The sequence below is a fragment of the Cuculus canorus genome, chromosome 1, assembly GCF_017976375.1.
Source record: "Cuculus canorus isolate bCucCan1 chromosome 1, bCucCan1.pri, whole genome shotgun sequence".
NCBI lineage: Eukaryota > Metazoa > Chordata > Aves > Cuculiformes > Cuculidae > Cuculus > Cuculus canorus.
The window spans coordinates 33,039,827-33,062,400 of record NC_071401.1 but is presented as its reverse complement, the minus strand read 5'-3'; the positions used below and the strand labels follow the sequence as shown (position 1 = coordinate 33,062,400).

The 22,574-nt window shown below is 45.3% G+C and overlaps 1 protein-coding gene across 1 annotated transcript; it reads left to right on the top strand.

Annotated features, from left to right (window-relative positions):
* The first annotated feature begins 467 nt into the window (after positions 1 to 467).
* CNMD (chondromodulin) lies at positions 468 to 16,809 on the top strand. The gene is made up of 7 exons (XM_009557783.2): positions 468 to 624; positions 2,743 to 2,874; positions 5,247 to 5,387; positions 7,986 to 8,099; positions 10,733 to 10,886; positions 12,350 to 12,552; positions 14,890 to 16,809. Exons 1-7 carry the CDS (start codon positions 553 to 555, stop codon positions 15,103 to 15,105), a joined length of 1,032 nt encoding a protein of 343 aa, XP_009556078.1. The 5' UTR covers positions 468 to 552; the 3' UTR covers positions 15,106 to 16,809.
* Positions 16,810 to 22,574: the final 5,765 nt, after the last annotated feature.

Below are 22,574 nucleotides of genomic sequence, written 5' to 3'. Positions count from 1 at the left end.
ATATCTCCATTTTAGAGGTCAAGTCGCAAGGCGTCCGTGAGCTTTTTAAATTAAAAGATGAAATTACCCTCGTATTTCCCCCCACTGGGGCTGCGCCAGGCGCGGCCCCGCTCGGACAGGGCTGTTTGCTTGTGCCACACACGGAGGCCACCGAACAGCAGCTTTGTCAGCTCCAGCGCCTGCGAATTCCTGTGGCAAGTGCAAAAAAAAGCAGTTAAAATCCTGTTCTGTTTTAAAAGCTGCTTTTTATGCCGGCCTTTTCCCTGCCAGGGCACCTCTCCTGTCCGAAAGGGCTCGGGGAGAGCGAGCATCCCCCGGCCCCAAAGCTGGAGTCGAGCCGCGGGGGTGGGATGAGGGGAAGAGGAATGAGGGGAACAGGGCTGGGACGGGGGGTCACGGCCCCCGCGAGCTGCTCAAGGGGCTCATTGTGGCCGGGAGGGGGGCGGTGCTGCCCTGCCCCATCCCCGCGGGGCCGGGGCGGTGCTGCCCCCCCGCCGGGGGCCGGGACGGGAGCGGGGAGGCGGCGGAGCGCGGGGCAGCTCTGCCGCGGCCATGGCAGAGGGCTGCGAGAAGGTGCCCATCGCCCGAGCGGGGCCCGAGGACGTGGAGCGGTGTCTGCCCCCCGTGAGCGCTGCCGCCGGGCGGGACCGGGGCCTCGGGATGGGTGGGATGGGTCGGAACAGGGAGGCTCGGGATGGGTCGGAACAGGGGGGCTCGGGATGGGTGGGATGGGTCCGGACAGGGGGGCTCGGGATGGGTGGGATGGGTCGGGACAGGGAGGCTCGGGATGAGTGGGATGGGTCGGGACAGGACCCAGCAGGTCCATTCGGGTAAGGATAGGTCAAGTTGGGACGGGATGGGACCAAGCGGGTCAGTTCGGGGTGGGGTGGGACCAAGTGGGTCGGGTTAGGAAGGGATGGGTCGGGATCAAACAGGTCGGGTTAGGATGGGATGGGTCAGAACCAGGAGGCTTGGGTTAGAATGGGATGAGTTGGGACAGAACAGGTCAGGTCGGAACGGGACAGGACCAAATGGATCGGTTTGGGTCAGGATAGGTCAAATTGGGACAGGATGGGTCAGAACCAAACAGATTGGTTCAGGTCGCAGTAGATCAGGATAGCACGGGACCAAGAGGCTCGGGTTAGGATGGGGTGGGTCAGAACTGACAGGGTTGGATTGGAACAAGTTGGGACCAAGCAGGTCCATTCAGGTAAGGATAGATCAAGTTGAGACAGGAAGGAACCAAGTGGGTCAGTTGGGAATGAGGTAGGTCAGGATGGGACCAAGTGGGTCAGGTCGTGTTAGGATGGGATGAGTTGGGACCGAACAGGTTGGATCAGGATGGGATGGGACGGGACCGAGAGTGGCAGGGAAGTCTGAGCAGTTTGGGACAGGACCAGGCAGGTCAGGTTGCAATAGATCAGTTTGGGTTGGGATGGGTCAAGCTGGGAGGGGACAGGACCAAGTGGGTCAGTTCAGGATGGGATGGGTCAGGACAAGACCAAGTAGGTCAGATCCAGTTAGGATGGGATGGGTTGGAACCAAACAGGACTGAAGAGCAGGTCAGTTTGGGTCACAATAGGTCAAAACGGCACGGAACCAAGTGGCTCGCATTAGGATGGGATGGGTTGGGACTGAGAGGCTCAGGTCGGAACGAGACAAGGCAGGTCTGTTTGGGTTGGGATAGGTCAGATCGGGACAGGACAGGACCAAGTGGTTCGGTATGGGATGGGATGGGACCAAGCGGGTCAGGTCAGGATGAGGTAGGTCGGGCTGGGAGGGGATGGGTTGGGACCAAACAGGTCAGGATGGGACCAGACGGGTCAGGATGGGACCGAGCAGGTCGGTTCATGTTGGGATAGGTCAAGTCAGGACAGGACAGGATCAAGCAGGTCAATTCAGGATGGAGTGTGTCGGGATGCGACCAAGTGGGGAGGGTCAGGTTAGCATGGGATGGGTTGGGACAGGACAGGACTGAGAGTGGCAGGGGGGAACGGAGCAGTTTGGGCCGGGACCAGGCAGGTCAGGTCGCAATAGATCAGTTTGGGTTGGGATGGGTCAAGTCGGGACAGGATGGGACTAAGCGGGTCAGTTCAGGACGAGGTAGGTTGGGACAGGATCAAGTAGGTTGGGTTCGGTTAGGATGGGATGGGTCAGAACAGAACAGGTCAGGACTGGATGGGACCAAGCAGGTTGATTTGGGTCACAATAGGTTGGGTTGAGATAGGTCAAGTCAGGATGGGACGGAGAGGCTCAGTTTAGGATAGGATGGGTCAGGACTGAGCAGGTCAGGTTGGGATGGGACAGGACAGAACAGGTCGGTTTGGGTCGGGACAGGTTGGGACCAAACGCGTCAGTTTGGGTCAGGACAGGTCAGGTTGGGATGGGACTGAGCAGATCGCTTTGGGTCGCGATAGGTCTGGATGGGATGGGACCAAGCGAGTCAGTTTGGGTTAGGATGGGACACATCAGGACTAAACAGGTTGGGACCAAACAGGTCAGGATGCACGGGATGGAATAGAATGGGGTAGTTTGAGAAGGGTCAGGTTGGCATGAGATGGAACAGAATAGATTGTGACAAAACAGTTTGGGTCCGATCGGATCAGGCCTGAACAGATCGTAATCAGGTTGGATGAGGATGGGTCAGGTCTGGGCAGGACCAGGATGCAGCAGAAGCAGGGTTGGGATGCCAGGATGAGCCCAGCAGTCCCTGCCCCACACCCAGCATCCTGCTCTCCACAGGCATACACAGCGGTAGCCCCTGGGCCCGGGCGGCTGCTGAAGGCAGGGGCAGCAGTGCTGATCGCCGGAGCCCTCCTGCTCCTGGCTGGGGCCATCGGTGCCTTCTACTTCTGGAAAGCCACGGAGCGGCAGGTGAGAGCCTGGATCATATCCTCACCTTGAGTGGGGCCAGTGGGGCTTCATGGCAGGGGAGGTGCGAGCTGGAAACTTTTCTTGCGAGGTCAATAAAGCAGATCTTTATTTTCTTGGTGCTATTAAAAAAAAAAAAGCCAAGCCAAGCCAAACATTAAATTCAAACCCATAATCACTATCTTTACTGGCTGTTTGGATGTCGACTCCTGGAAGCACATTTCTTAATGAACGTGAAACGTATCTCAGAGAGCACAGATGCTACATTGATTTCTGCTCACAAATCCTCAGCAAACTCAAACCCTCAAGTCCCCAGGGATTCACATCCTGGGCAAACTCCAGCTGCCAGGACAAAAAAAGCATTGAAATGTGTAAACTCCTTTTTCACACCATCCACATTCTTGGTCCAGATTGTACCTGGACCCTCAAATATGTAATACTATATTTAACCCATTAATAGACACCATTATTTCACTCTGGTGGCTTGTATGATCATATGTACACATAGGTATTTATGGTTAGCAGCTGTGGAACAATTTTTAAAGTCAGGTAAGTTTTATTATTTACATTTTCTGGGGTACATGAAGAATTCTGCACACAAAATACAAAATAGAAGCCGCTGATGAGTTTAAGAACCAAAAGTTCAGAGCATTAGAATATCTTTATATTTGAACTTTTCTTTCTCTTTATGTAAGATTTCGGTTTAAAACTTTGTTTGAAACACAGCGGTGCACCTTTCAATGTAACTTGCTGCATAAGTGCAATCGGTATCTTTGAATTTACTTTGGAAGTTTTGCACCGCCTCCAGCCATGCACCAGTCCCCGTCAAAGAGAGCCTTGTGCGAATCCCAGCAGCCACAGCTGAGGTTCCCGTGCACATGGGCATAATTCAGATAAACAGAACGAACAAGGTTTTTACACCAAAACCACAGGATGTATCGCTGACCTTCAGGATGCACTGTAAGAACCATCTGCTTCTCTAGGCTTTTGAAAGGGAGAGGGAGACGAACGGGGAGGAAGGCAGGGAAAGAGCACAGCTCATGCAGCTCTGACCAGGTGGATACATTTGCAGAGTACAGGGCGATGTTTCCCTTTTTTTATCGCTCCCATCATCTAAATTCTATTTTGCAAAATGTGTCCCATTCGGAGTTGACCTCCAGGTAAAGACACTGGGAAAGCTTAGAGTTATTTTTCCAAGCTGGCTTCAAACTCAAGCTATGTCTGACTTCCAAATGTTTAGGAAGCAACTGTTAAAATTATATTTGTGGTCATTCATTAAACAATTTCAGGCAATTTTTAAATTATTATTTTTATTTCAAATCTTTAAATTCTCTCATAACTGACAGGGGTAACAGTCTCAACTCTAGCTCTGAGCAGGGGAGACCACATACTTTGGTCTGGTTTCCTGGACCACGTTCAACAGGACTCCTAGACAGCGAAGAATATGGAACTGAACCTGTATAACTGAGTAACCATAAATCTTTAGCACCTTAGACTTCCTTGAGTGAAGGTGAGAGAAGAAGAAATTTGTCTCTAGCTGTCAGTGTAAATTTTTCATTAAAATGCTGTAAGGCTTTTTTAAGACCAGAAACAAACTGCTTGTGCAGCACTTTTAGCAGAACTGCACAAGAGCATCAAAAACCCCCTCCACAGATTGTGGTCCTCCTGCAAATACAAACCACGCTGCAGCTTTCCTCATTGAAAATAGGATAAGAGCAAATATGCTGACATGGAAAATATGAGTCTATATAACTTCACATCCAATTTAAACAAAGTTCACATCCATTACAAGCTCAGAAACATGTTCATATTCAAGAGGAACTCATTTTTCTGTGCCTCAGCAGAACATCCTAAGAGTTAAATAAGTTAGCCTTCTATGGAGCAGGATGCTTGCTCCTGCCCTCCTTCAGGAATCACAGCAGCATAAGAAGCGGTTCCTAAAATATGACCTAGAAGGAGGTTTTTAAGTCAGAGTGAGCCTGGATGTGGACTCATCCCACATGGCTTTGAAGCAAAACTGTGAGTACTAGATCTGTATGTGGCCCCTGAGGAAGCACCTCAAGAGGTCTGTAGTCCTACCTGCTGCCCAGAGCAGGGACAGCTGTGGGGTCAGAGAAGGTTTCTCAGGCCTTTATCCAGTTGGGCCTTGAAAACTTCCAAGGATGGAGCCTGCACAACCTCTCTGGGCAACCTGCTCAGACAATGAAGTGTTGCAGTAGGGTGGTGTTGGTTGTTGGAGGGTTGTCAAATGCCTACAGAAATAAAAAGTTAGAAGCTGAATAGGGATACAACAGTCAGATTGACTCATTGCCTGGTGCAGGAGGAAGGCAGTAATCAGTTACTGACATGTGCTACTGCTCTTTTATTGATTTCAGGTGTACAATGTTCACTATACTATGAGCATTAATGGAAAAGTACAAGATGGATCAATGGAAATAGATGCTGGAAACAACTTAGAGACATTCAAAACAGGAAGCGGGAGTGAAGAGGCTGTTGAAGTTCATGATTTTCAGATTGTAAGTACCACCACTCTTGTCCTTCACATAACACACTTGAGCTCTGGATTCTAAGGATATCCTGCCCTGCCCAGACTTCTCTGCCTTAGTCTGTCTCAGGTTCCAGCCCCTGACTATCCACACAAACATCCTTGCTCTTGTAGCTTGCTTTCACAGCGAGATAGGCAGTTTTCTCCAAAATAGAGTCTATTTGCCTTTTGGGGACAAGCTGTGCCAGGTCACACTTTAGGAAGCAGTATGGATTAGACTGCATCAGATTTGGCTCCACGTAGCACTCTGCATTTTCAAACCATTGAACAGAGCTACAATAGATGCCCTTGGGGTCTTGCTACAGAAACATTCTGGCAGGACGTGACACAGATCTTGCATGATTTCATACGATTTGAACTGGAAAATCCACCTCCTCCTCCTCAAAACATCACCATTTTAGGAGCATATGGTCAACACAGTAAGCCAAGTAGACACCAAGATGAGACCACTGTACAACACTAGACCCAGGCAGCTTGCTCTGCCCCAAGATCAAGGAGCTGCTCTCCATGGCTTGGCCTGTGTTCATCCCCAGAGAAGAGGATGGAGGCATTTAGGAGCTCATGCATCCATGTACGACATGCATGGTGCTGGGCCGCTTGGGCTGACAGCAAACACATTTGGGCACCCCAGCAACTTGGCTGAGGCTGCTTAGCACAGAGCCTGGACTAACAGATGGCAAATCTCAGCAGAGCTCAACAGCTTGGACAGAGTGGTTTACTAAGCTGTGTCGCCCCTGAGCTACTAAAGACACATCTATGTGGTGTTGCTGAAACCTATTTACAGGGCCCAGATCCTGCAGTTAATGTTCTCTGCTGCGAAACATTCCACTTAACTTCAGGGTTAAGTCCTCTGTTAGTCAAAGCAGCACCTAAAATAAAGGGAAGATTTGCCCAGAACTTCTGGAGCAGCCACTTTCCACTTGCTGAATTCAGAAGGGTGAAGAAATTCAGCTCTTTGGTTTCTTAACAAGTATGAACAAATCCACACCAGGAGACACAGGACCCTGACTTTCCTGACAGCTGCAGTTCAGCCTTTATAAAGCTAGCCTTAATATCACCATGGCAACGTTATTAGCAGCTGAAAAACAGCACCCACAACGAGCTCTTCTCATTTGCCTTCACCCTTCCACATCTGCACAAAAGCACCAGCCCACTGGGGAGATGCTGAATTCACATTGTCACCAGACGTGCTGCTGGTAAGCTACCGCCTGTCACAACTTAGAAATCAGCTCCCAACACCAACCAGATAAAGGCATTTCCCAGGGATGGTGCCCACTTGTAATGACAAACTGACAGGGACAGGAAAAAGGATGCTGCCAGTTGTGGTTTGAGCCAAGAATGCACATAAAGGAGAGAGAAATTGAAAAGATGTGCTTCCAACTGTCAAGTATGTACATTAGCAGCTTTGGATTGACTGGCACTGCCCAAACGATTGCATGGTCAGTGAAGACCTGGATTTGGCAATATTGGGATGCTCCTAGCATGCTTGCTGAACCACAAAGACTCACTGCCTTGTGATGTTACCCCTGCACAGCCATCCTTTCTCTCACTGTCTTGTTTTGATGGATGTCTGTCCAGCTGTATAGGACTTGAGGCACACAGGACAAAACTCAAGTACTTCAGCACTGTCCATCTCAAGCTACACTAGTTGCTTGTGGTATCCGTGATGCCCGTGTGAGGCAGGCAAGAGGGGTCATGAGGACACTGATGGCCTCCTGGCCCGGAGGCTAGAGGCTAGGCAGAAAACCAGCATCTCTCAAACGACACTAGATCTTTATATGGTCATATGGAGCTCACACAACCCTATGAAGACTTTGACGTCTACAACAAGGCATCTAAATTGGTAACAGCAAAGAGAGCTCTTTATGGGTACTCAAAAATCTACAGCACGAGTAGAGAAAACACAGATAAGGCTCCCCTGCCCAAACTTTGGTGCCCAAGGTGCTGGCACATAGCTGGCAGATATGACTCCAGACTTGCAGGAGCTCTGGAGTCCTCTGGAACTACTGGGATACCCTTCTCTTGCTTACAATTAGACATCTATGGTTTAGGCAACTGCATTTCATCCTCATAGACCAGATGCGGGAAGTCCCACACACAGATTTCTGCACCAAATTCTTCGTCATGAACTTGCCCTTGCTGTCACAGCCACTTACATGTATAAATTGGACCAAGCTGCCCCCATGTTTCTGTAAATCTGTGTCATCAGGGTACCGCACCACCAGCTAACACAATTTTGAGGCTGCCTACGTTAGGTGCTAAGTTACAGTTCGAATTGTGTCAACTAATTCCTTAACAGAGCTACTCCAAGTAGCCTACAGCTGGCATGGAGGCACTTATATAAAACACCCCCATCTTTCAGAAATCAAGCCAAAACTTCTAGACCCATTCGACCAAAATCGTAAAGCTAAAATGATGAGGGAAGACTGTTTTATTGCATCTGATTTTAAATACGATTTAACCTTCAGACTAAAAATCCAGTGGCAATTTTAGCAGAGCTCAAGTGCTCTCTCGAGGGTGGTGGGGAGCTGGAGCACTGTGCACAACCTCCTGCCTTCTGCTTTTGCAGGGCATAACTGGAATTCGTTTTGCTGAAGGAGAAAAGTGTTACATCAAAGCTCAGCCAAAAGCTCACGTCCCCAAAGTTGATGCTATGACCAAAGCGAGCCTCTCATCTGAGCTGGTAAGGGGTCATTTCTTTATTTTTTTTTTAAAACAAATCTGTTCTAGGGAGAGTCTTAAAGTAATATTGAAATACAAATAAAAGCGATGTTTGAAAACCACTGTGGATACTGGTAAGACTGCTGAGGGTAGGGAAGGGTAGTTGAGGGTTCATTGACTGATTGTAAGGGGCCCTGGAAAGGTAAGAAAGGCAAGATTGGTGTCAGAGGTGTCACCGTGTCCCAGGGCCTTGTGAGAGGCTGCAGGCTGGAGAAGCTTTAGACCAACGTCTAGTAAGTCCATAGGAGACCTCAGTGACAAGGGCACCTGCTTGAGATCAGCCATGCACAAGGGTGGAAGGGAGAGGGTGGAGGAAGCAGCTGCTTTAGTCAGTGCAAAGAGGGATAGTGGTAGATCCCAGAAGATTTCTACCAACAGTCTTGGTGAGTGCAGAAGCAAGGACTCCCATCACTGAAACAGTCAATAAAGGAGAATTGCAGAAAACATTATTGCAAATATTCAGCTAATTCAGTCTAAATAGTCTAAAATAGTCTTAAAAAATTAAGAATTTGCCTGGTTAGACAGCTTCAGACTTCCTTTTAGGACATTGTATTAACTAAATTTCATGGAATCTCATTGCGACCACTATAAAAAGCTGCAGTTCTCACCCAAGTACCACCAAAACCCTTTCCTAACTTCACATTTGTATAAAATCCTGTTGCTTTAGGCATATAAAGCTTGAGTTTCCCAGGGCTCACACAGGAGTGGCTCCAGCGACTCAAGTACAGCCAAGCCTGGATGTCAGCAAGAGCTCAGCCACTGGCAGGAAAGCACAGGAGATCCCAACCCCCTTCCATGGGTTTGCTCCACTCCAGAGAAAATAAAAGGAGACAGAATTAGCTGGGAGAGAGGCACCATCGAGGCTGCATCTACCTGCAACTGGTGCTGTGATTACTGAACATCTACTTTAAAATGAAGGGAAAAAAAGGTCTGTAAATCCAATCAGCAAGGCACCAGCACTGTTACAAAGTCCTCTAGAGCTGGTGGGATTTTCCCCATGATGGAGAAGATATCTTGCCCAAATTCCAGACAGAGACCTAGATCTTTCCCGCCTTGCATTATTTTAAAGGCAGGCTGGGCTTCTTGTCTTCATTAGCACTATTGCCTAAAGCCAAGGTTTCTATTTTTCATCTTTCTTTAAAGTCACAGTCCTGAAGACATTATCCTAAAATAGTCAAAAAGTTATTTCTAATCTTCTACTGGCAAAGGGAAACCTCTTTCCTTGCCCTGTGCATCTTCTCCAAAGATGCATCACCAACACAACCACTGCTATAAATCGAATGCACTGAGGGCAAAGTAAGCAGCTGATTTAGTGCTGCCATTGGGTTATTAACCTTTCCCTGTTGCTCAGCCTTCCAGGTTAGATGTACAACAGGAACAGCGAAGTAGTATTTATTTTTCTAGAGCAAGTCCCCTCTGCGATACCCATGTGTTTAGGAGAAAGTATCCATATGCCATTTACTTACAACACATATCGTAACCAACAGCACCTATAAAAGCTGATTAAAATAAGCTTTTGTATATACCCAAACTCCGCCTGCTCACCAGTCAGGATCATCTCAAACAGAAACAAAGAATATTTTTATTTCTGAAAACTGGATTCAGATATTTCAAATGCCACTAAAAGCTTAAGTGGGAGAATATAAATAAAGAGCACTTCTCACTAGACAGATTGGATAGTGAATTTAAATAACTTGAGACCTACAAAAGAAATCAATAAACACATTAAAGGAATAGCAACTTGATGGAATAAATTGATCTAGTCAGTTATATAACAAGTTTTGATGACTTTTAAGGAAGCAATTTAGAATTTTAACTTTGAAATCGTACTGGTTTTCATGATTCACAAGTTGGTTTTCTTTTAATATTTCACTGTTGCTATAAAATACTTACACATTTTATGTAAAATAATACTTTGAACTAACAACTTTAAAGAATCAATCACTGACATTTTCCTACATTACTTTGAAGATATGAACCAAAAACCTGCAGGGTACACTTCAAAAAGGCAAGCTCCTTTAACTCGCACTTCAAGCTTTTGGTCAATTGAATTGCTTTTACCAAACGAGACCTTTAATCAGGCCGATCATGTTGACTTAAAATTGGAAGCCAAAGCTATAATCTTCCCTAAAACTTTTGAACAAGATCTTTTTTGTTCTATTGTAAGTATAGTTATCTCTTGGGAGTGCACCAACTGAGAACAGGGCGTGATAAAATACTAGAGACCTGTTTTAAGCTGGCCTACTTCATCACTGCTCTGCTGAAGGTGGTAAATCTTCACAGCTTCTACCACCTGAGAATCTGGCACTTTGGGCTGCAATATCTCTGACACAGAGTCCTTGTACACGGGGCAAAGACCTCCCAAGAGGGGCGAAATCTTAACCCCAGCAAAGCCGACAGTAGTTTTGCCACTTCAGTGGTGGCAACCTTTACTCAGGCTTTGGCTCAGTACAATCGGCTCACGTTCACGAAACACAAGGATGCTGCTCTTAGCTGCAGCGGATGATTAAACAGTTTGATGCTCAAGAATTAACAGCAAGCAGGCACATCACTGTTCACTGAGCTCGTAAAGGATTTATGCTCTTCTATTTGCAGGAAGATGAAATCATGCCTGTGAGATTTGACGAAAACTCCCTTATCTGGGTGGCTGCAGATGAGCCTATCAAGCATAACAGTTTCCTAAGCCCCAAAATTTTAGAGCTTTGCGGGGATCTTCCAATTTTCTGGCTGCGACCAACATATCCCAAAGGTAACACTTCTTGTATTTGAAAAGTACGTTAATACTCCCTTTGTCTAAACACCTTCCCCAAATCAGGTCTGCCACCTAGACCTGGAAGACCACACCGAGACATTTGGTGTCCCATACCTGCATTTCCTCAGACAATTTATAAAACTCACGTGGGTGAGTTACTATGAGATAATAGAATCATTAAGGTTGGAAAAGATCTCTAAGATCATCAAGTCCAACTGTCAGCCCAACACCACCGTGCCTACTAAACCATGACCCAAAGTGCCACATCTACACATTTTCTGAACTCCACCACCACTTTCCTGGGCAGCCTCTTCCAAGGTTCTACCAGTCTTTCAGTAAAGAATGTTTTCCTAACATCCAATCTAAACCTTCCCCGGCACAACTTGAGGCCATTTCCTCTCATCCTATCACTTGGTACCTGGGAGAACAGACCAGCACCCACCTCACTACAACCTCCTTTCAGGAGATGACGCATTGCTAGAGGGGTCAGCCTCCTTCTACAGAAGGGCAAGACAATAGCTTAAACTAGCCCCAAAACCTTTAGACAGCTGACACCAGGTAGCAAGAACACCATATCTGGCCACGATTTAGGGAACCAGCAAGCTTCTGATCTGGGACCATAACCTGTCCTATCTCCTAGCCTGCTTCTCCAGAGAATTTCACTGGAGAGCTGAGATACTTGAGCTAGGCAACTGGCAAGTGAAGTTAATGAGGAGGCATTCCCATTCCCAGGACTGAAGTACTTCCATCAGCCAAAGTCAAGCTTAGCAAATGTGTTTAGGAGTCACCAGGGAGATGGCAACTTCTCCTGGTGACTTCAAGCCTGGGAAGAGAGGAGAATGCTTGAAAAGATTACTCCTTCTTGGTCCAGCTAATATCAGAACCCTGAAAGAGAATATTAAAAAAAAAAAAAAAAAAAAAAAAAAGACATTTTGGGGCACCTCTGGGTCCAAACTGCCAACATTTTCCATTTCTCTCATTCACTTTCATATCCCACTGTGCCACAAAAGAGCAGTATCAAAGCTGTCTGGAAGCTGTTTCCACCAGGTTTATCAACTGCCCTTGTGAGCAGGGCACCAGTCTGTCACAAGACATGAGATGCATACAACTGGTCTCGCTAGTGCTGGCAATTGCTGCCAAGTTAACACCAATGACCACACTGTGTGTCATAAAAACCCCAAATTCCTCACACTTGTTTTGCCTGAAGGGGAGAAAGAAAGGAAGAAAAGAGAATCTCGTATCCATTTGGACTGACAATGCTTGTAGCTACAACACAGGAAGGCAAGCATCTCCCATGGGGATGCTCATCACGTTTGCCACCACACGGTTTCATCTTTCCCTCTCTTCCCCCACCTCCTTTAATAGTTAAAGAAACCACTGAAACCATAGATAGTGTGGATAAATAAAACGATATACAAATACAAGAAGATAATCTTATCCTCTTGTGATTATTTCTTCAGGTAACCAAAGGAAAGAAATGAAGAGAAACAAACGCCAATCAGAATCAAACTTTGATACAGAAGACTTGGAAGCTGCTCCCGAAGAAGTAAACACCAGGTCACCCATCACATGGCTGACTCAAGAGCTTAATCACCAGTCTAACGAAACCAGGCCAATGGGACAAGAAACCGATCAAACGCTTAATCCAGACAACCCATATAACGTAAGTATTTGCACTGTAATCTTCTTTCAGAGCTCAAGTGCTGTAGACAGGTAATACCAGCAATGTGCGGTTTGCCTTTTTTTTTTCATGTGCACAGTCTCGGCCCATTCAGCTTTTCTCCAAGAGCAGAGACTTGTAAAACACTTTCTAAGTTCAAAAAGTCTCCCCCCAGTTCTTTTCTCCCTCACCCCCAGTTTTCATTAGGCTTCAGTCTGAAACATGCACAAGTGCCTGAGGTGGCAAACTGTCACCAAATTGCTTTTCGAGGTTCAGGTCCACATGGAAGCAGCACAAGAGATGCAGCAGGGATGGCACCTCCTGAAAACCAACCAAAGCTCATCTTAATCAGGCAGCTGAACCCCATCATTCACTGACAATCTAAAGAGAGTCCAGTAGATAGAAACTTACTTTGCCCCCATTTAGAAATTGGAGACTTCTACTACAGAGGAAAGCAGTAGTAGTTTCTGGCTGCGATGAGATCAGGGTTAGGCCAAATAGAACTGTTTCCTCAGCCTCTTCCCTAGCAGGGTAAACAGCCCTAGTCTAGCAAGCAATTCATAAAGGAGAACCTGTTTAGAGACAGCAACAGTGGGTGGAGGTTGAGCATCATGAAATTTGTCCTTGCTCTTCAAGAAGCAGCAGCCCACAGAAAGAGCACAGAAGCCATCCTGCTATGTCCCAACACCTTTGCTGCGCTGCAGGAAAACTGACTGTACAGTAGGCACCTTCCAGTCTACTGCACCAGCGCCAGACAATTTACACCCACGACTTGGTGCAGCAGGAGTAAGTCATTTCAATATAACACTGTCACAAGATAAATGCCTCCTGCCTTGGAAATAAGTCCCAGCTTTGACTTGACATTTATGCAACAGCAGGAGATCATTATGCTGTGACAGCATTCTGCCGAGCTGACATCCCTTAATTAAACTTAAATTAATCACTCCAAATAAAGTGGATTTAAATCGACTCTCTCACGAGGTCAGTAAAACAGCAGTAGCACTGGAATGTAACTTCTCCTCACAGCCACTGACTTGACCCTGTCTCTGGACCGCAGCAGAACAACTGCCACAGGTCCCTTCTTCCAGCCAGAGGGCCCTGGGACCAAATGGAGAATGTCCTGTCAGATAAGGACATCAGATTTCCCTCAGCCTGCAGAGTGGGATTCAACTTCACGACCAGTTATTGGGTAGATGCCTGTATCCAAGCTTTATTTAGAGACTGATACAGTCAATGCAAAAGGACCTCTAACTATACTGTAGGTCTTTTGCTGTAGGATGAAATGAACCCTTCTTAGAATTACTTCTCTTCACCCACTGTGAGTGGAGTCTGGATGATGAGTTGAGGTGTAGAAGGTCACACTGCAGATACCTGCACTGAAGATGAATCCTGCCCAAGGAAATGATACCTTCCCTCTCCTCTGGGCTGGGAATGGGTTGCTGGGGGCCCCAAATGACACCAAGTTGCTACTAGCATCCCATACAAGCGCAGACTAGGGAGGGCACGTTTCCGTGCCTCACTATTTCAGTGTGCTGCTAGTCTTCTGAAAGAGAAATGCTCAGGTTAAAAAGCTAAATGCTACTCGGGCATTTGCTCTTTGCTCCTCTTTTCTTGAAGGGACATCAGTGGGAAAAGAAAAAATGAGTTTTAAAAAGCAGAATATCCAGTCTACTTTTCTTCCCCAGACAGGAGGAAAGGAATTTTGAAGGGTAAAGCCAGTAGCAAGAGACTGCTTTTACATGTTTTATGCATACCTTGCTCCACAGAACTCCATATTGTTAGATATGGAACAGGCAGAATTCTCACTATCCACAGCCCTCAAGTGTGGCAGAGTAGGGAAAAAAGGCAGACTGAAAGACAAGGGAGAAATATTCAGACAACTGCAGCTTACTGAATAGTTTCCTGGGAATACTGTAAAAAAAATATTGAAACAAAACATAAGAAGCACAAAATACACCTCAGACGTTGTCATCCATTAAAAGACCCAGATAACTGCCTTGAAATCTTTTCCACTGCTAATATTTAAAACTTGGTGGTTTACCACTGTTGGGTCTTTTGCAAGGACTGTAGAAGAAAGATAATGAAGTTAGAGCTCCCTGTTGTTTCTTCCCATTTGACATGGGTGATTACACCAATTCTACAATTCTGCCAAACAGAGCAAGACAATATAAAAAAGCAAATCAAAACAAGATGCACAGGCCAGTTAGTGGGAGTTCTGTTAGCACCGATGGGACCAAGATTTCAGTTTTGACCCTTTGCAGAGTTAACAGGAGCATTGGGATATTCCACATTCTCTGAGAATACGGGTGTCACGGTGACATTTATTATTTTACATTTCAGCAACTGGAAGGTGAAGGGATGGGTTTTGACCCCATGCTGGATCACCTCGGCGTGTGCTGCATCGAATGCAGACGAAGTTACACACAGTGCCAGAGAATTTGTGAGCCTCTCATGGGCTACTACCCCTGGCCTTACAACTACCAAGGTTGTCGTACCGCCTGCCGAATCATCATGCCCTGCAGCTGGTGGGTCGCTCGTATCATGGGTGTTGTGTGAGAAAAAGCAATCAGAGCCTTGAAGAAATATGCAGGCATACAATGATGACAAACTGGTAAAAGGCTACAACCAAAGCAGCAGTACCTGTCCTGGCTTTTAAATCAAAATGTGCCATACTGCATCAAAAGCACAGTCAGACATTCCGGCTGTAAATAAAAACCTTAAGTTAATATTCCATTAGCTTTATAAACAGCAAGGGTATACTAGCACTTACTGAAATAAAAAAACCCAAGACATTCCAAAAGGAAAGACAATATCAAACTTTGCTCACAAACTAGTTTAGCAGTCCAGAAGCTTGCTCATAAATCCAAATTCAGTCTTTTGTAAGAAAACCCTCTCTCCAAGCTAGATGTGAAAATTTACGTCCAATTAGGCAACAAGCTCAACTTGTACATTTGGGAGTACCTTTCATCCATTTAGCTTACTTAAATAAATCACAAGTTAAGTTGCTCCCTGTTGCGATTCATACCGAGTTGCCAGGTCATTATGAATGGTTATAAACCAATTACAGCATACCTTTCCCACAAAGCTCCTTGGGGGGACACGGGAAAACACACATTGTGCTAAATCGGAAACAAACGTTACGAAAAGGGGCTGCGGAAGGGAATGTGCACGACTGCAGAATCAAAACCCTTCACACATCCCAACATCAAAGAAGCCCCGGCATCACGAATCTTGTATCCATGATACCACTGTAGTGTCTAACAAGTATCTGCTATCCAGCTACGAGAGCAAAAGTATTTACATGCAGTTGCAGACCAAAGAGTCTCAAGACCCTTGAGAATCTACAACAGCCACTGCTATTTATAAATCCTTGAACTAGACACTTTTGACACAAGATTACAACCCTCTTTATTCCACACGGATAGCAGCCATTCACGCTAGCTCCTTTAGCTTTGCGAAGCTGACCTCTGTTCCCTCCAAGAGAAACTGCTTTCCAGTAAGGAGGGGAAGGAAGAAAACAGGGGGTAGAGGGGAGAGTAGGTGTTTCCAATCTCACCCTTGCTGCTTTGGCAAACTCTGCAATTACTGGGATTGATCCCATTATGTATTAAATCTCTAAGGAAGGTACTAAGCCGAAACACTCATAAAAATGGAACAATTTAGGATATCTAGCCTTGGAAAACAAAGACAGAAGTATTACACTTCATCCATACTACGTATCTTGAGCCCTACCACTGAGCTTACAGAGCCATCTGCATGGGCTTCATGAACAAAACGGTCCAATTTTTCTTGAAGTTCACTTTCTGGAGCATTCATTTTTGTGACTAAACAGCTCTTGAGATGTTGCAAACCTAGTAATGCTATTAATGCTGCGTGACAGAAAGGAGGAATTAATTTGACATAATCGTGGCTTAAAGAAAATAAAGACAACCTCATGTGGAATGCTAAACTGCATATCTAAAAAGCAAAGCGTTAAATGAGAATGAGATGAGAATAGAATTCAGTATTTTGTTCTATTGTAGTTTTTTTTTACTGTAAGCTTCACCTTCCCTTAATCTGAAGAACAGACTTGCTTTGAAATGTATAAATTAAAAATTTCTTAAAGTGGGATTTCAAGGCCTGTTAAATTTGAGTTTCTGCTTTTTAAAATGAAAATGACCTTGATCATTATGTCTTTTTAGAAGAACGTCATTCACGTGCTTAGAAAAGTCAGGTCTCCCCTTTTTTTTTTACTGCAGATTAAACAAATACATAATAAAATGGCAATCGGTTTCTGTGCTTTTTTCAGTGTACCAAGTGTACAAGTGTAGCCGTACCCTTACATACATGTTCAAGAACTGTCTAGAGAGGAACACAAGGGGGTCGGAAAGTGAAACACTTAAAGCAAAAAGAAGGAAACACGACTACATACAAACCAGATGGTTGTAGTCTTTTGTACCGAAGCAACCTTTTGTACTTGAGGCAACCTGTGACCTGCTGCTTCTCCCTGTGTCCCCCTACTAAAAAACAAAGAAGTCTTCAGAAGACGCTAAAAAACAATCTTGGCAATTCCCATGTCTATGTGTTCTTAACAAAATTAACTCTTCCTAAAGAAAAGCTTCTATGAGACGTTTTCCACAGGCAGTCATAAAGCATGCAAGAAGTAAAAAAAGCATCTTACTCATGGATGTGTTCAGCTGTCACATACAGCATGTAAGTCTTCAGAACTTCTCTGTAGGTATCATGCCAAGAGTACCTCAGTGATTGTAAGAGAAAGAGATACACCATCTACAGTCTGCGATCAATAAAATTACCCAAGTACAATACAGCAACACAATTTATCTGTTTCCAAAAGATACGCAACAAAATGCTTCCCCCAACTCCTGCTTCGAGTAATCAAATTTTTATTTACCTACACATTGGAGTCAACAAAGAAAAAGTAGAATTCTCTTGCTGCGGCAAGGTTGAAAAATTTTATTTGAGAGCAGGCCTGCAGAGACGACTTGGGGGTGCTGATGGATGAGAAGTCTGACATGAGCCGGCAACGTGCGCTTGCAGCCCAGAAGGCCAATCGTATCCTGGGTTGCATCAGAAGAAGAGTGTCCAGCAGGTCAAGGGAAGTGATTCTGCCCCTCTATTCCTCTCTTGTGAGACCTCATCTGGAATACTGTGTCCAGTTCTACATTGCTCAACATAAAAAGGATATGGAACTGTTCTAACAGGTCCAGAGGAGGCTACAAGTACGATCAGAGGGCTGGAGCACCTCCCATACGAGGACAGTTTGAGAGAGTTGGGAGAGAAGGCTCCAAGGAGTCCTTATAGTACCTGAAGGGACTACAAGAAAGCTGAGGAGGGACTGTTTACAAAGGCTTGTAGTGGCAGGACGAGGGGCACTGGGTATAAACAGGAGAGGGGCAGATTTAGGCTGGACATAAGGAGGAACTTCTTCACCATGAGAGTGGTGAGGCACTGGCAAAGGTTGCCCAGGGAAGCTGTGGATGCCACATCTCTGGAGGTGTTCAAGGCCAGGCTGGATGGGGCCTTGGGCAGCCTGGTCTGGTAGGAGGTGTCCCTGCCCATGGCAGGGGGGTTGGATCTTTAAGGTCCCTTCCAACCCAAACTATTCTACAATTCTATTTAAGAGCAACATCTAATTCTGAAGGAAACATTCTGAGGCAACATGGGAATGACAATAAAACCAATGATTTAACAGTACGAAAAAGATATGGCAATATTCCCTGCAGTGGTGGCTCACACTACAGTTCTAAGTATCTTCAGCGATTGTATTCACTACTGCACAGAATTTACTGCCAATCCTGAAGACAAGTTTCCCATTCCCATCACAAATATACCTTGCATACAAAAGAGGCTACAACACGTCTGCATTTAGGGGAGTGGGGAGGGGATATTCCTTGAATCTGACCCTGCACTAGCAGAAACCAGTGCAAAACCTTTGTTTGACCAAAGTTTAGGAGAGGAAGAAAGTGGGATGAGCTTGCCACCAGCGGTGTTTCCCACCACAGGTAGGTGGATGTTAGAGCACTGTAATTCTACTATGCTTAAAACTTAATAAACCATGTGATTGTGCACTAGGAATATTAGGACCACAGAGCATATCAGAACAGAAAAGGGTAATAAAAACAGGCTGGTAGAAAAGGAAAGAAAACAAGCAACAAAGACAGAGTTTAAAAGACTGAAAGCCAGTGATGGGAAAGCAGGAGGAGTCTCTTTTCTGCATCTACAGCCTCTGTTCTCCCAACTTCAAAGGAATGATCTCGAGTCTCTCCCTTTGTCCTTTTTGTTACGGGAATCATCCTCCACTTCTATCTACAATGGGAAAATAAGACAGCTGAGAGGCACGGAAGGGAGGGATCCATCTTCTGTCTCCCAAGTAACACTTCACACTTCCTGCAGCATGAATAAATTCCAGGAAAGTTGAAAGTTTCAATCAAGAATCATAGAATAGTTTTGGCTGTAAGACACCTCAAAGATCATCTAGTTCCAACCCCTCTGCCATGGGCAGGGACACCTCCTACTAGATCAGGCTGCCCAAGGCCCCACCCAGGCTGGCCTTGAACACCTCCAGGGATGGGGCAGCCACACCTTCCCTGAGCAACCTGTGCCAGTGCCTCACCACTCTCATAGTGAAGAAATTCCTCCTCATGTCTACCCTAGATCTGCCCCTTTCCAGTTTATATCCACTGCCCCTAGTCCTATCACTATATGCCTTTGTAAACAGTCCCTCTCCAGCTTTCCTGTAGGCCCCCTTCAGGTACTGGAAGGTCGCTATAAGGACTCCTTGGAGCCTTCTCTTCTCTAGGCTGAGCAGGCCCAACTCTCTCAGACTGTCCTCATAGCCAAAGTGCTCCAGCCCTCAGATCATCCTTGTAGCCCTCCTCTGGACCCATTCCAACAGGGGTCCATATCCCTCTTATGTTAAGGATTCCAGAACTGGACACAATACTCCAGGTGAGGTCTCACAAGAGAGGAATAGAGGGGCAGAATGCCCTCCCTCGACCTGCTGGCCACGCTGCTTTTGATGCAACTCAGGATACGGTTGGCCTTCTGGGCTGTGAGCGCACACTGTGGGCTCATATCGAGCTTCTCATCCATCAGCACTCCCAAGAACAGACTAATCCCTTTTTCCAAGCAGGGAAGAAAAAAAAAAAAGAAAAAAAAAAAAAAGACGCAGAGAAGCATAAAACTACAGCAAGCAAAGATAGATTGTTGATTGGCACATTGGAGTGGGCAGAATCTCTGCTCAGAAAGGGCAGGACCTGAACTGAACCAGGAGCACCATCATCATCTGCTCCGAGAGGCTCAACTGATCTCCCACAAATACTGCACGTACACCGACGATGAGACAGGCAGCCTTAAGCTACAACAGACAGGCATATTCTGCGACCCCTAGAACATTAGCAGTGAGTTAATCCCATCTGTGGTATTCACAATATGTTTCCTACTTACGTCTTGCTGTCTTGTTCCCATATTTGAAACAGGACTACAAATCAGAGCACTGAGGTCAAATTGCCTGGGTCTTCTAGACAGTATTATCTACAAATGACCAAAAGGCTTGGATGAAAAGCCTCAAGAGAAGTTTGAACGCAATTAAAACATCATCCACTCCGTCCTTGCAGGCAGTTCTCTGCCTCCAGCCACCTCATTGCCAGCACTGCAAGAAATTCTGCCCACACTCCCTAGTCCTGAAGGAGATTCCCTTTGCCACTGGTATCTTTCACAGCCTCTATTCAACCTCCAAGCTCCCTGCTATCTCTTTCTTGACCTAGGGCTTCTAGAACCATGCTGTGCATGTGTTTAGTGCATGTGTTTAGTCAAGAGCAAAACACACACTGTTCTAAGTTCATGAAGCACCTTTGCCCCAACTTTACAAGGAGGTTTTGCCTATAGCTTTAATCCAATTCCCTCCCACCAGAAAAACCCCAACACACACACACACACACATAATGAGAGCTGCCATTATTGGTTCACCTAAATTCTAAGGTGGAACACAGATTATCTGTCTGTGCTCACAAACATGCTGGAGTTATGTTCAGACCTGCCAACTTCCCTAACAGGATTGAGATGGACAGTGAGATCTACCACTTGATTGCTTACAAGTTTTAGCCTCAAGCTAAAGCATTATATTTGCATTACATGTGCCTCAAGAGTCCATAAGCAGCAATACATCTCATTTTACTTTTTTGCCTTAAGCTAAGTGAATTGAATCCCAAAGCAGTGAAACAGTACCCACTTAATACAGAAATATTGTGCTTATCTGACAGAACATTCCCATGGTCTTCCTGTAAGTGGAAGGAGACAGAGGAACCCCTACTGTATTCTCCTCAGTAAGTAAGAAGAACTCCATTGGCAGAAAACATCCTCAAATTCCTTTTTTCATTTCTATTTAAGAGATTTTTATCTAGGCTTTTCCCATAGCAAGTCTTCACTAAGCACTGCTAAGTGCTCTGAATGACATTTATAAAGCAAGGCTGGCCAGGAGACAAGAACCCAATTTTGTGACAAAGTGAAGTGCTCAGACATTTGTCTTCCTTCTACATTAGAAAGGAAAATATGCCCTTAAGAGAATAAATAAAAAGCAGCAAAGCACTTATCTAGGAGAATCGAGTTCAAGTCCCTGCTCCAAATCAAGCCAACTTCAATGTTAGTATCCCATATGGATGGTAAATGCTCTAGATATTGAGCAACTAGCTACTTGAAATTCTCTGAAGGGCAAGAAATTCTCCAGCGAAGCTCACAAATAATCACTGAAATACGCCATAAGTATACCCTTTGAGAAACTCCTCCAAAAGGCAGACATGCTCAGTAAGAGTCAAAAAGCAAGGCACACACAAAACCTTCCTAAATGCAATCCTTCTCCCTTGATCATATTTGAAAACCACACAGTTCTGAAGGTCATACTCGAGCTTTGGAAAATGTGAGTACATCCTTAAGAAAAAAAGTGATTAAAAAAAAAAAAATCACTGCCCGGTTTGCACGATAGAATAATCATGAACTAAGCGCATCAAGAAGCCACGATTATGTCAAGGCTGTTGTCATAGTCTACAGCTACTAAGGACAACATTCTGAAGTTCACGGCTCAGGCACACATCCAAACTCAAGCTCTCTCTTTACGGTTTGTGAGGTGTTAAAATCTTAGTTAACTATCTCCTGCACAGGTATAGGGGAAAAACAACACTAGGGGAAAAAAACCCCAAAAACTGCACTTTACCACTATCACTGCAAAACCTAGATTCCCAGTCCTCAGGAGGAAGAGGATACAACCTTTCTTCCTCCTCCTTCAATTTCAATCATCTTTTACATATGTTTATTACTGTAACAGCTGCAGACTTCACTTGTCCTTTTACAACACCTGTTCTAATATTTTACCAAGCTTATCCCGCTCTCGCTGTAGTAAAATAACGTAACAAACAGAAGGAAAACAGAGAGAACAATAAAAAAAATCTGGAACAGCCCACATAATTAGGAGCGCAAGGAAAAAGAGCAAATTTAAAGCAGCATCCAATGGTTAACAAGAAATGAAAGAGCTTTCAGGGGGCTTCCAACGTTTGCTCTTTATGGTGTTTTCTACAATCATAGACTACTCTGGTATCTCTGAACACCCAGGAAACAGCAGCACATGGACTAAGCATGTTGATAACAACTTTAATTTCATATTCCCCCTGACAGAATGACATAATGGTTGACGTAAGAAGGGACCTCTGGGAGTCAACTTGTCCAGCCCCTTCCAGTTCAAGCAGGGCCACCTGGAATCAGGTGCCCAGGATGGTGTCCAGATGCCTTTTGAGCATCCACAGGCCCTTATTTATTCCATTTCTCATTTCTTTTTCCTGTAAATACTGTTACTTATAATTTGATCATGATGGAAAAGCTGAACTGATGGAAACTATTAATGATGCATGAGCCCTTCTCTAAAATATAGAGTTTCCAATATTCTGAAATAACAGAACTTAAAGCATCTGTTTGCCATCTTTCATTTTAGACAATTGCAACAGATCCTTCTTTTTGGAATAAAGAAGGCAGACACC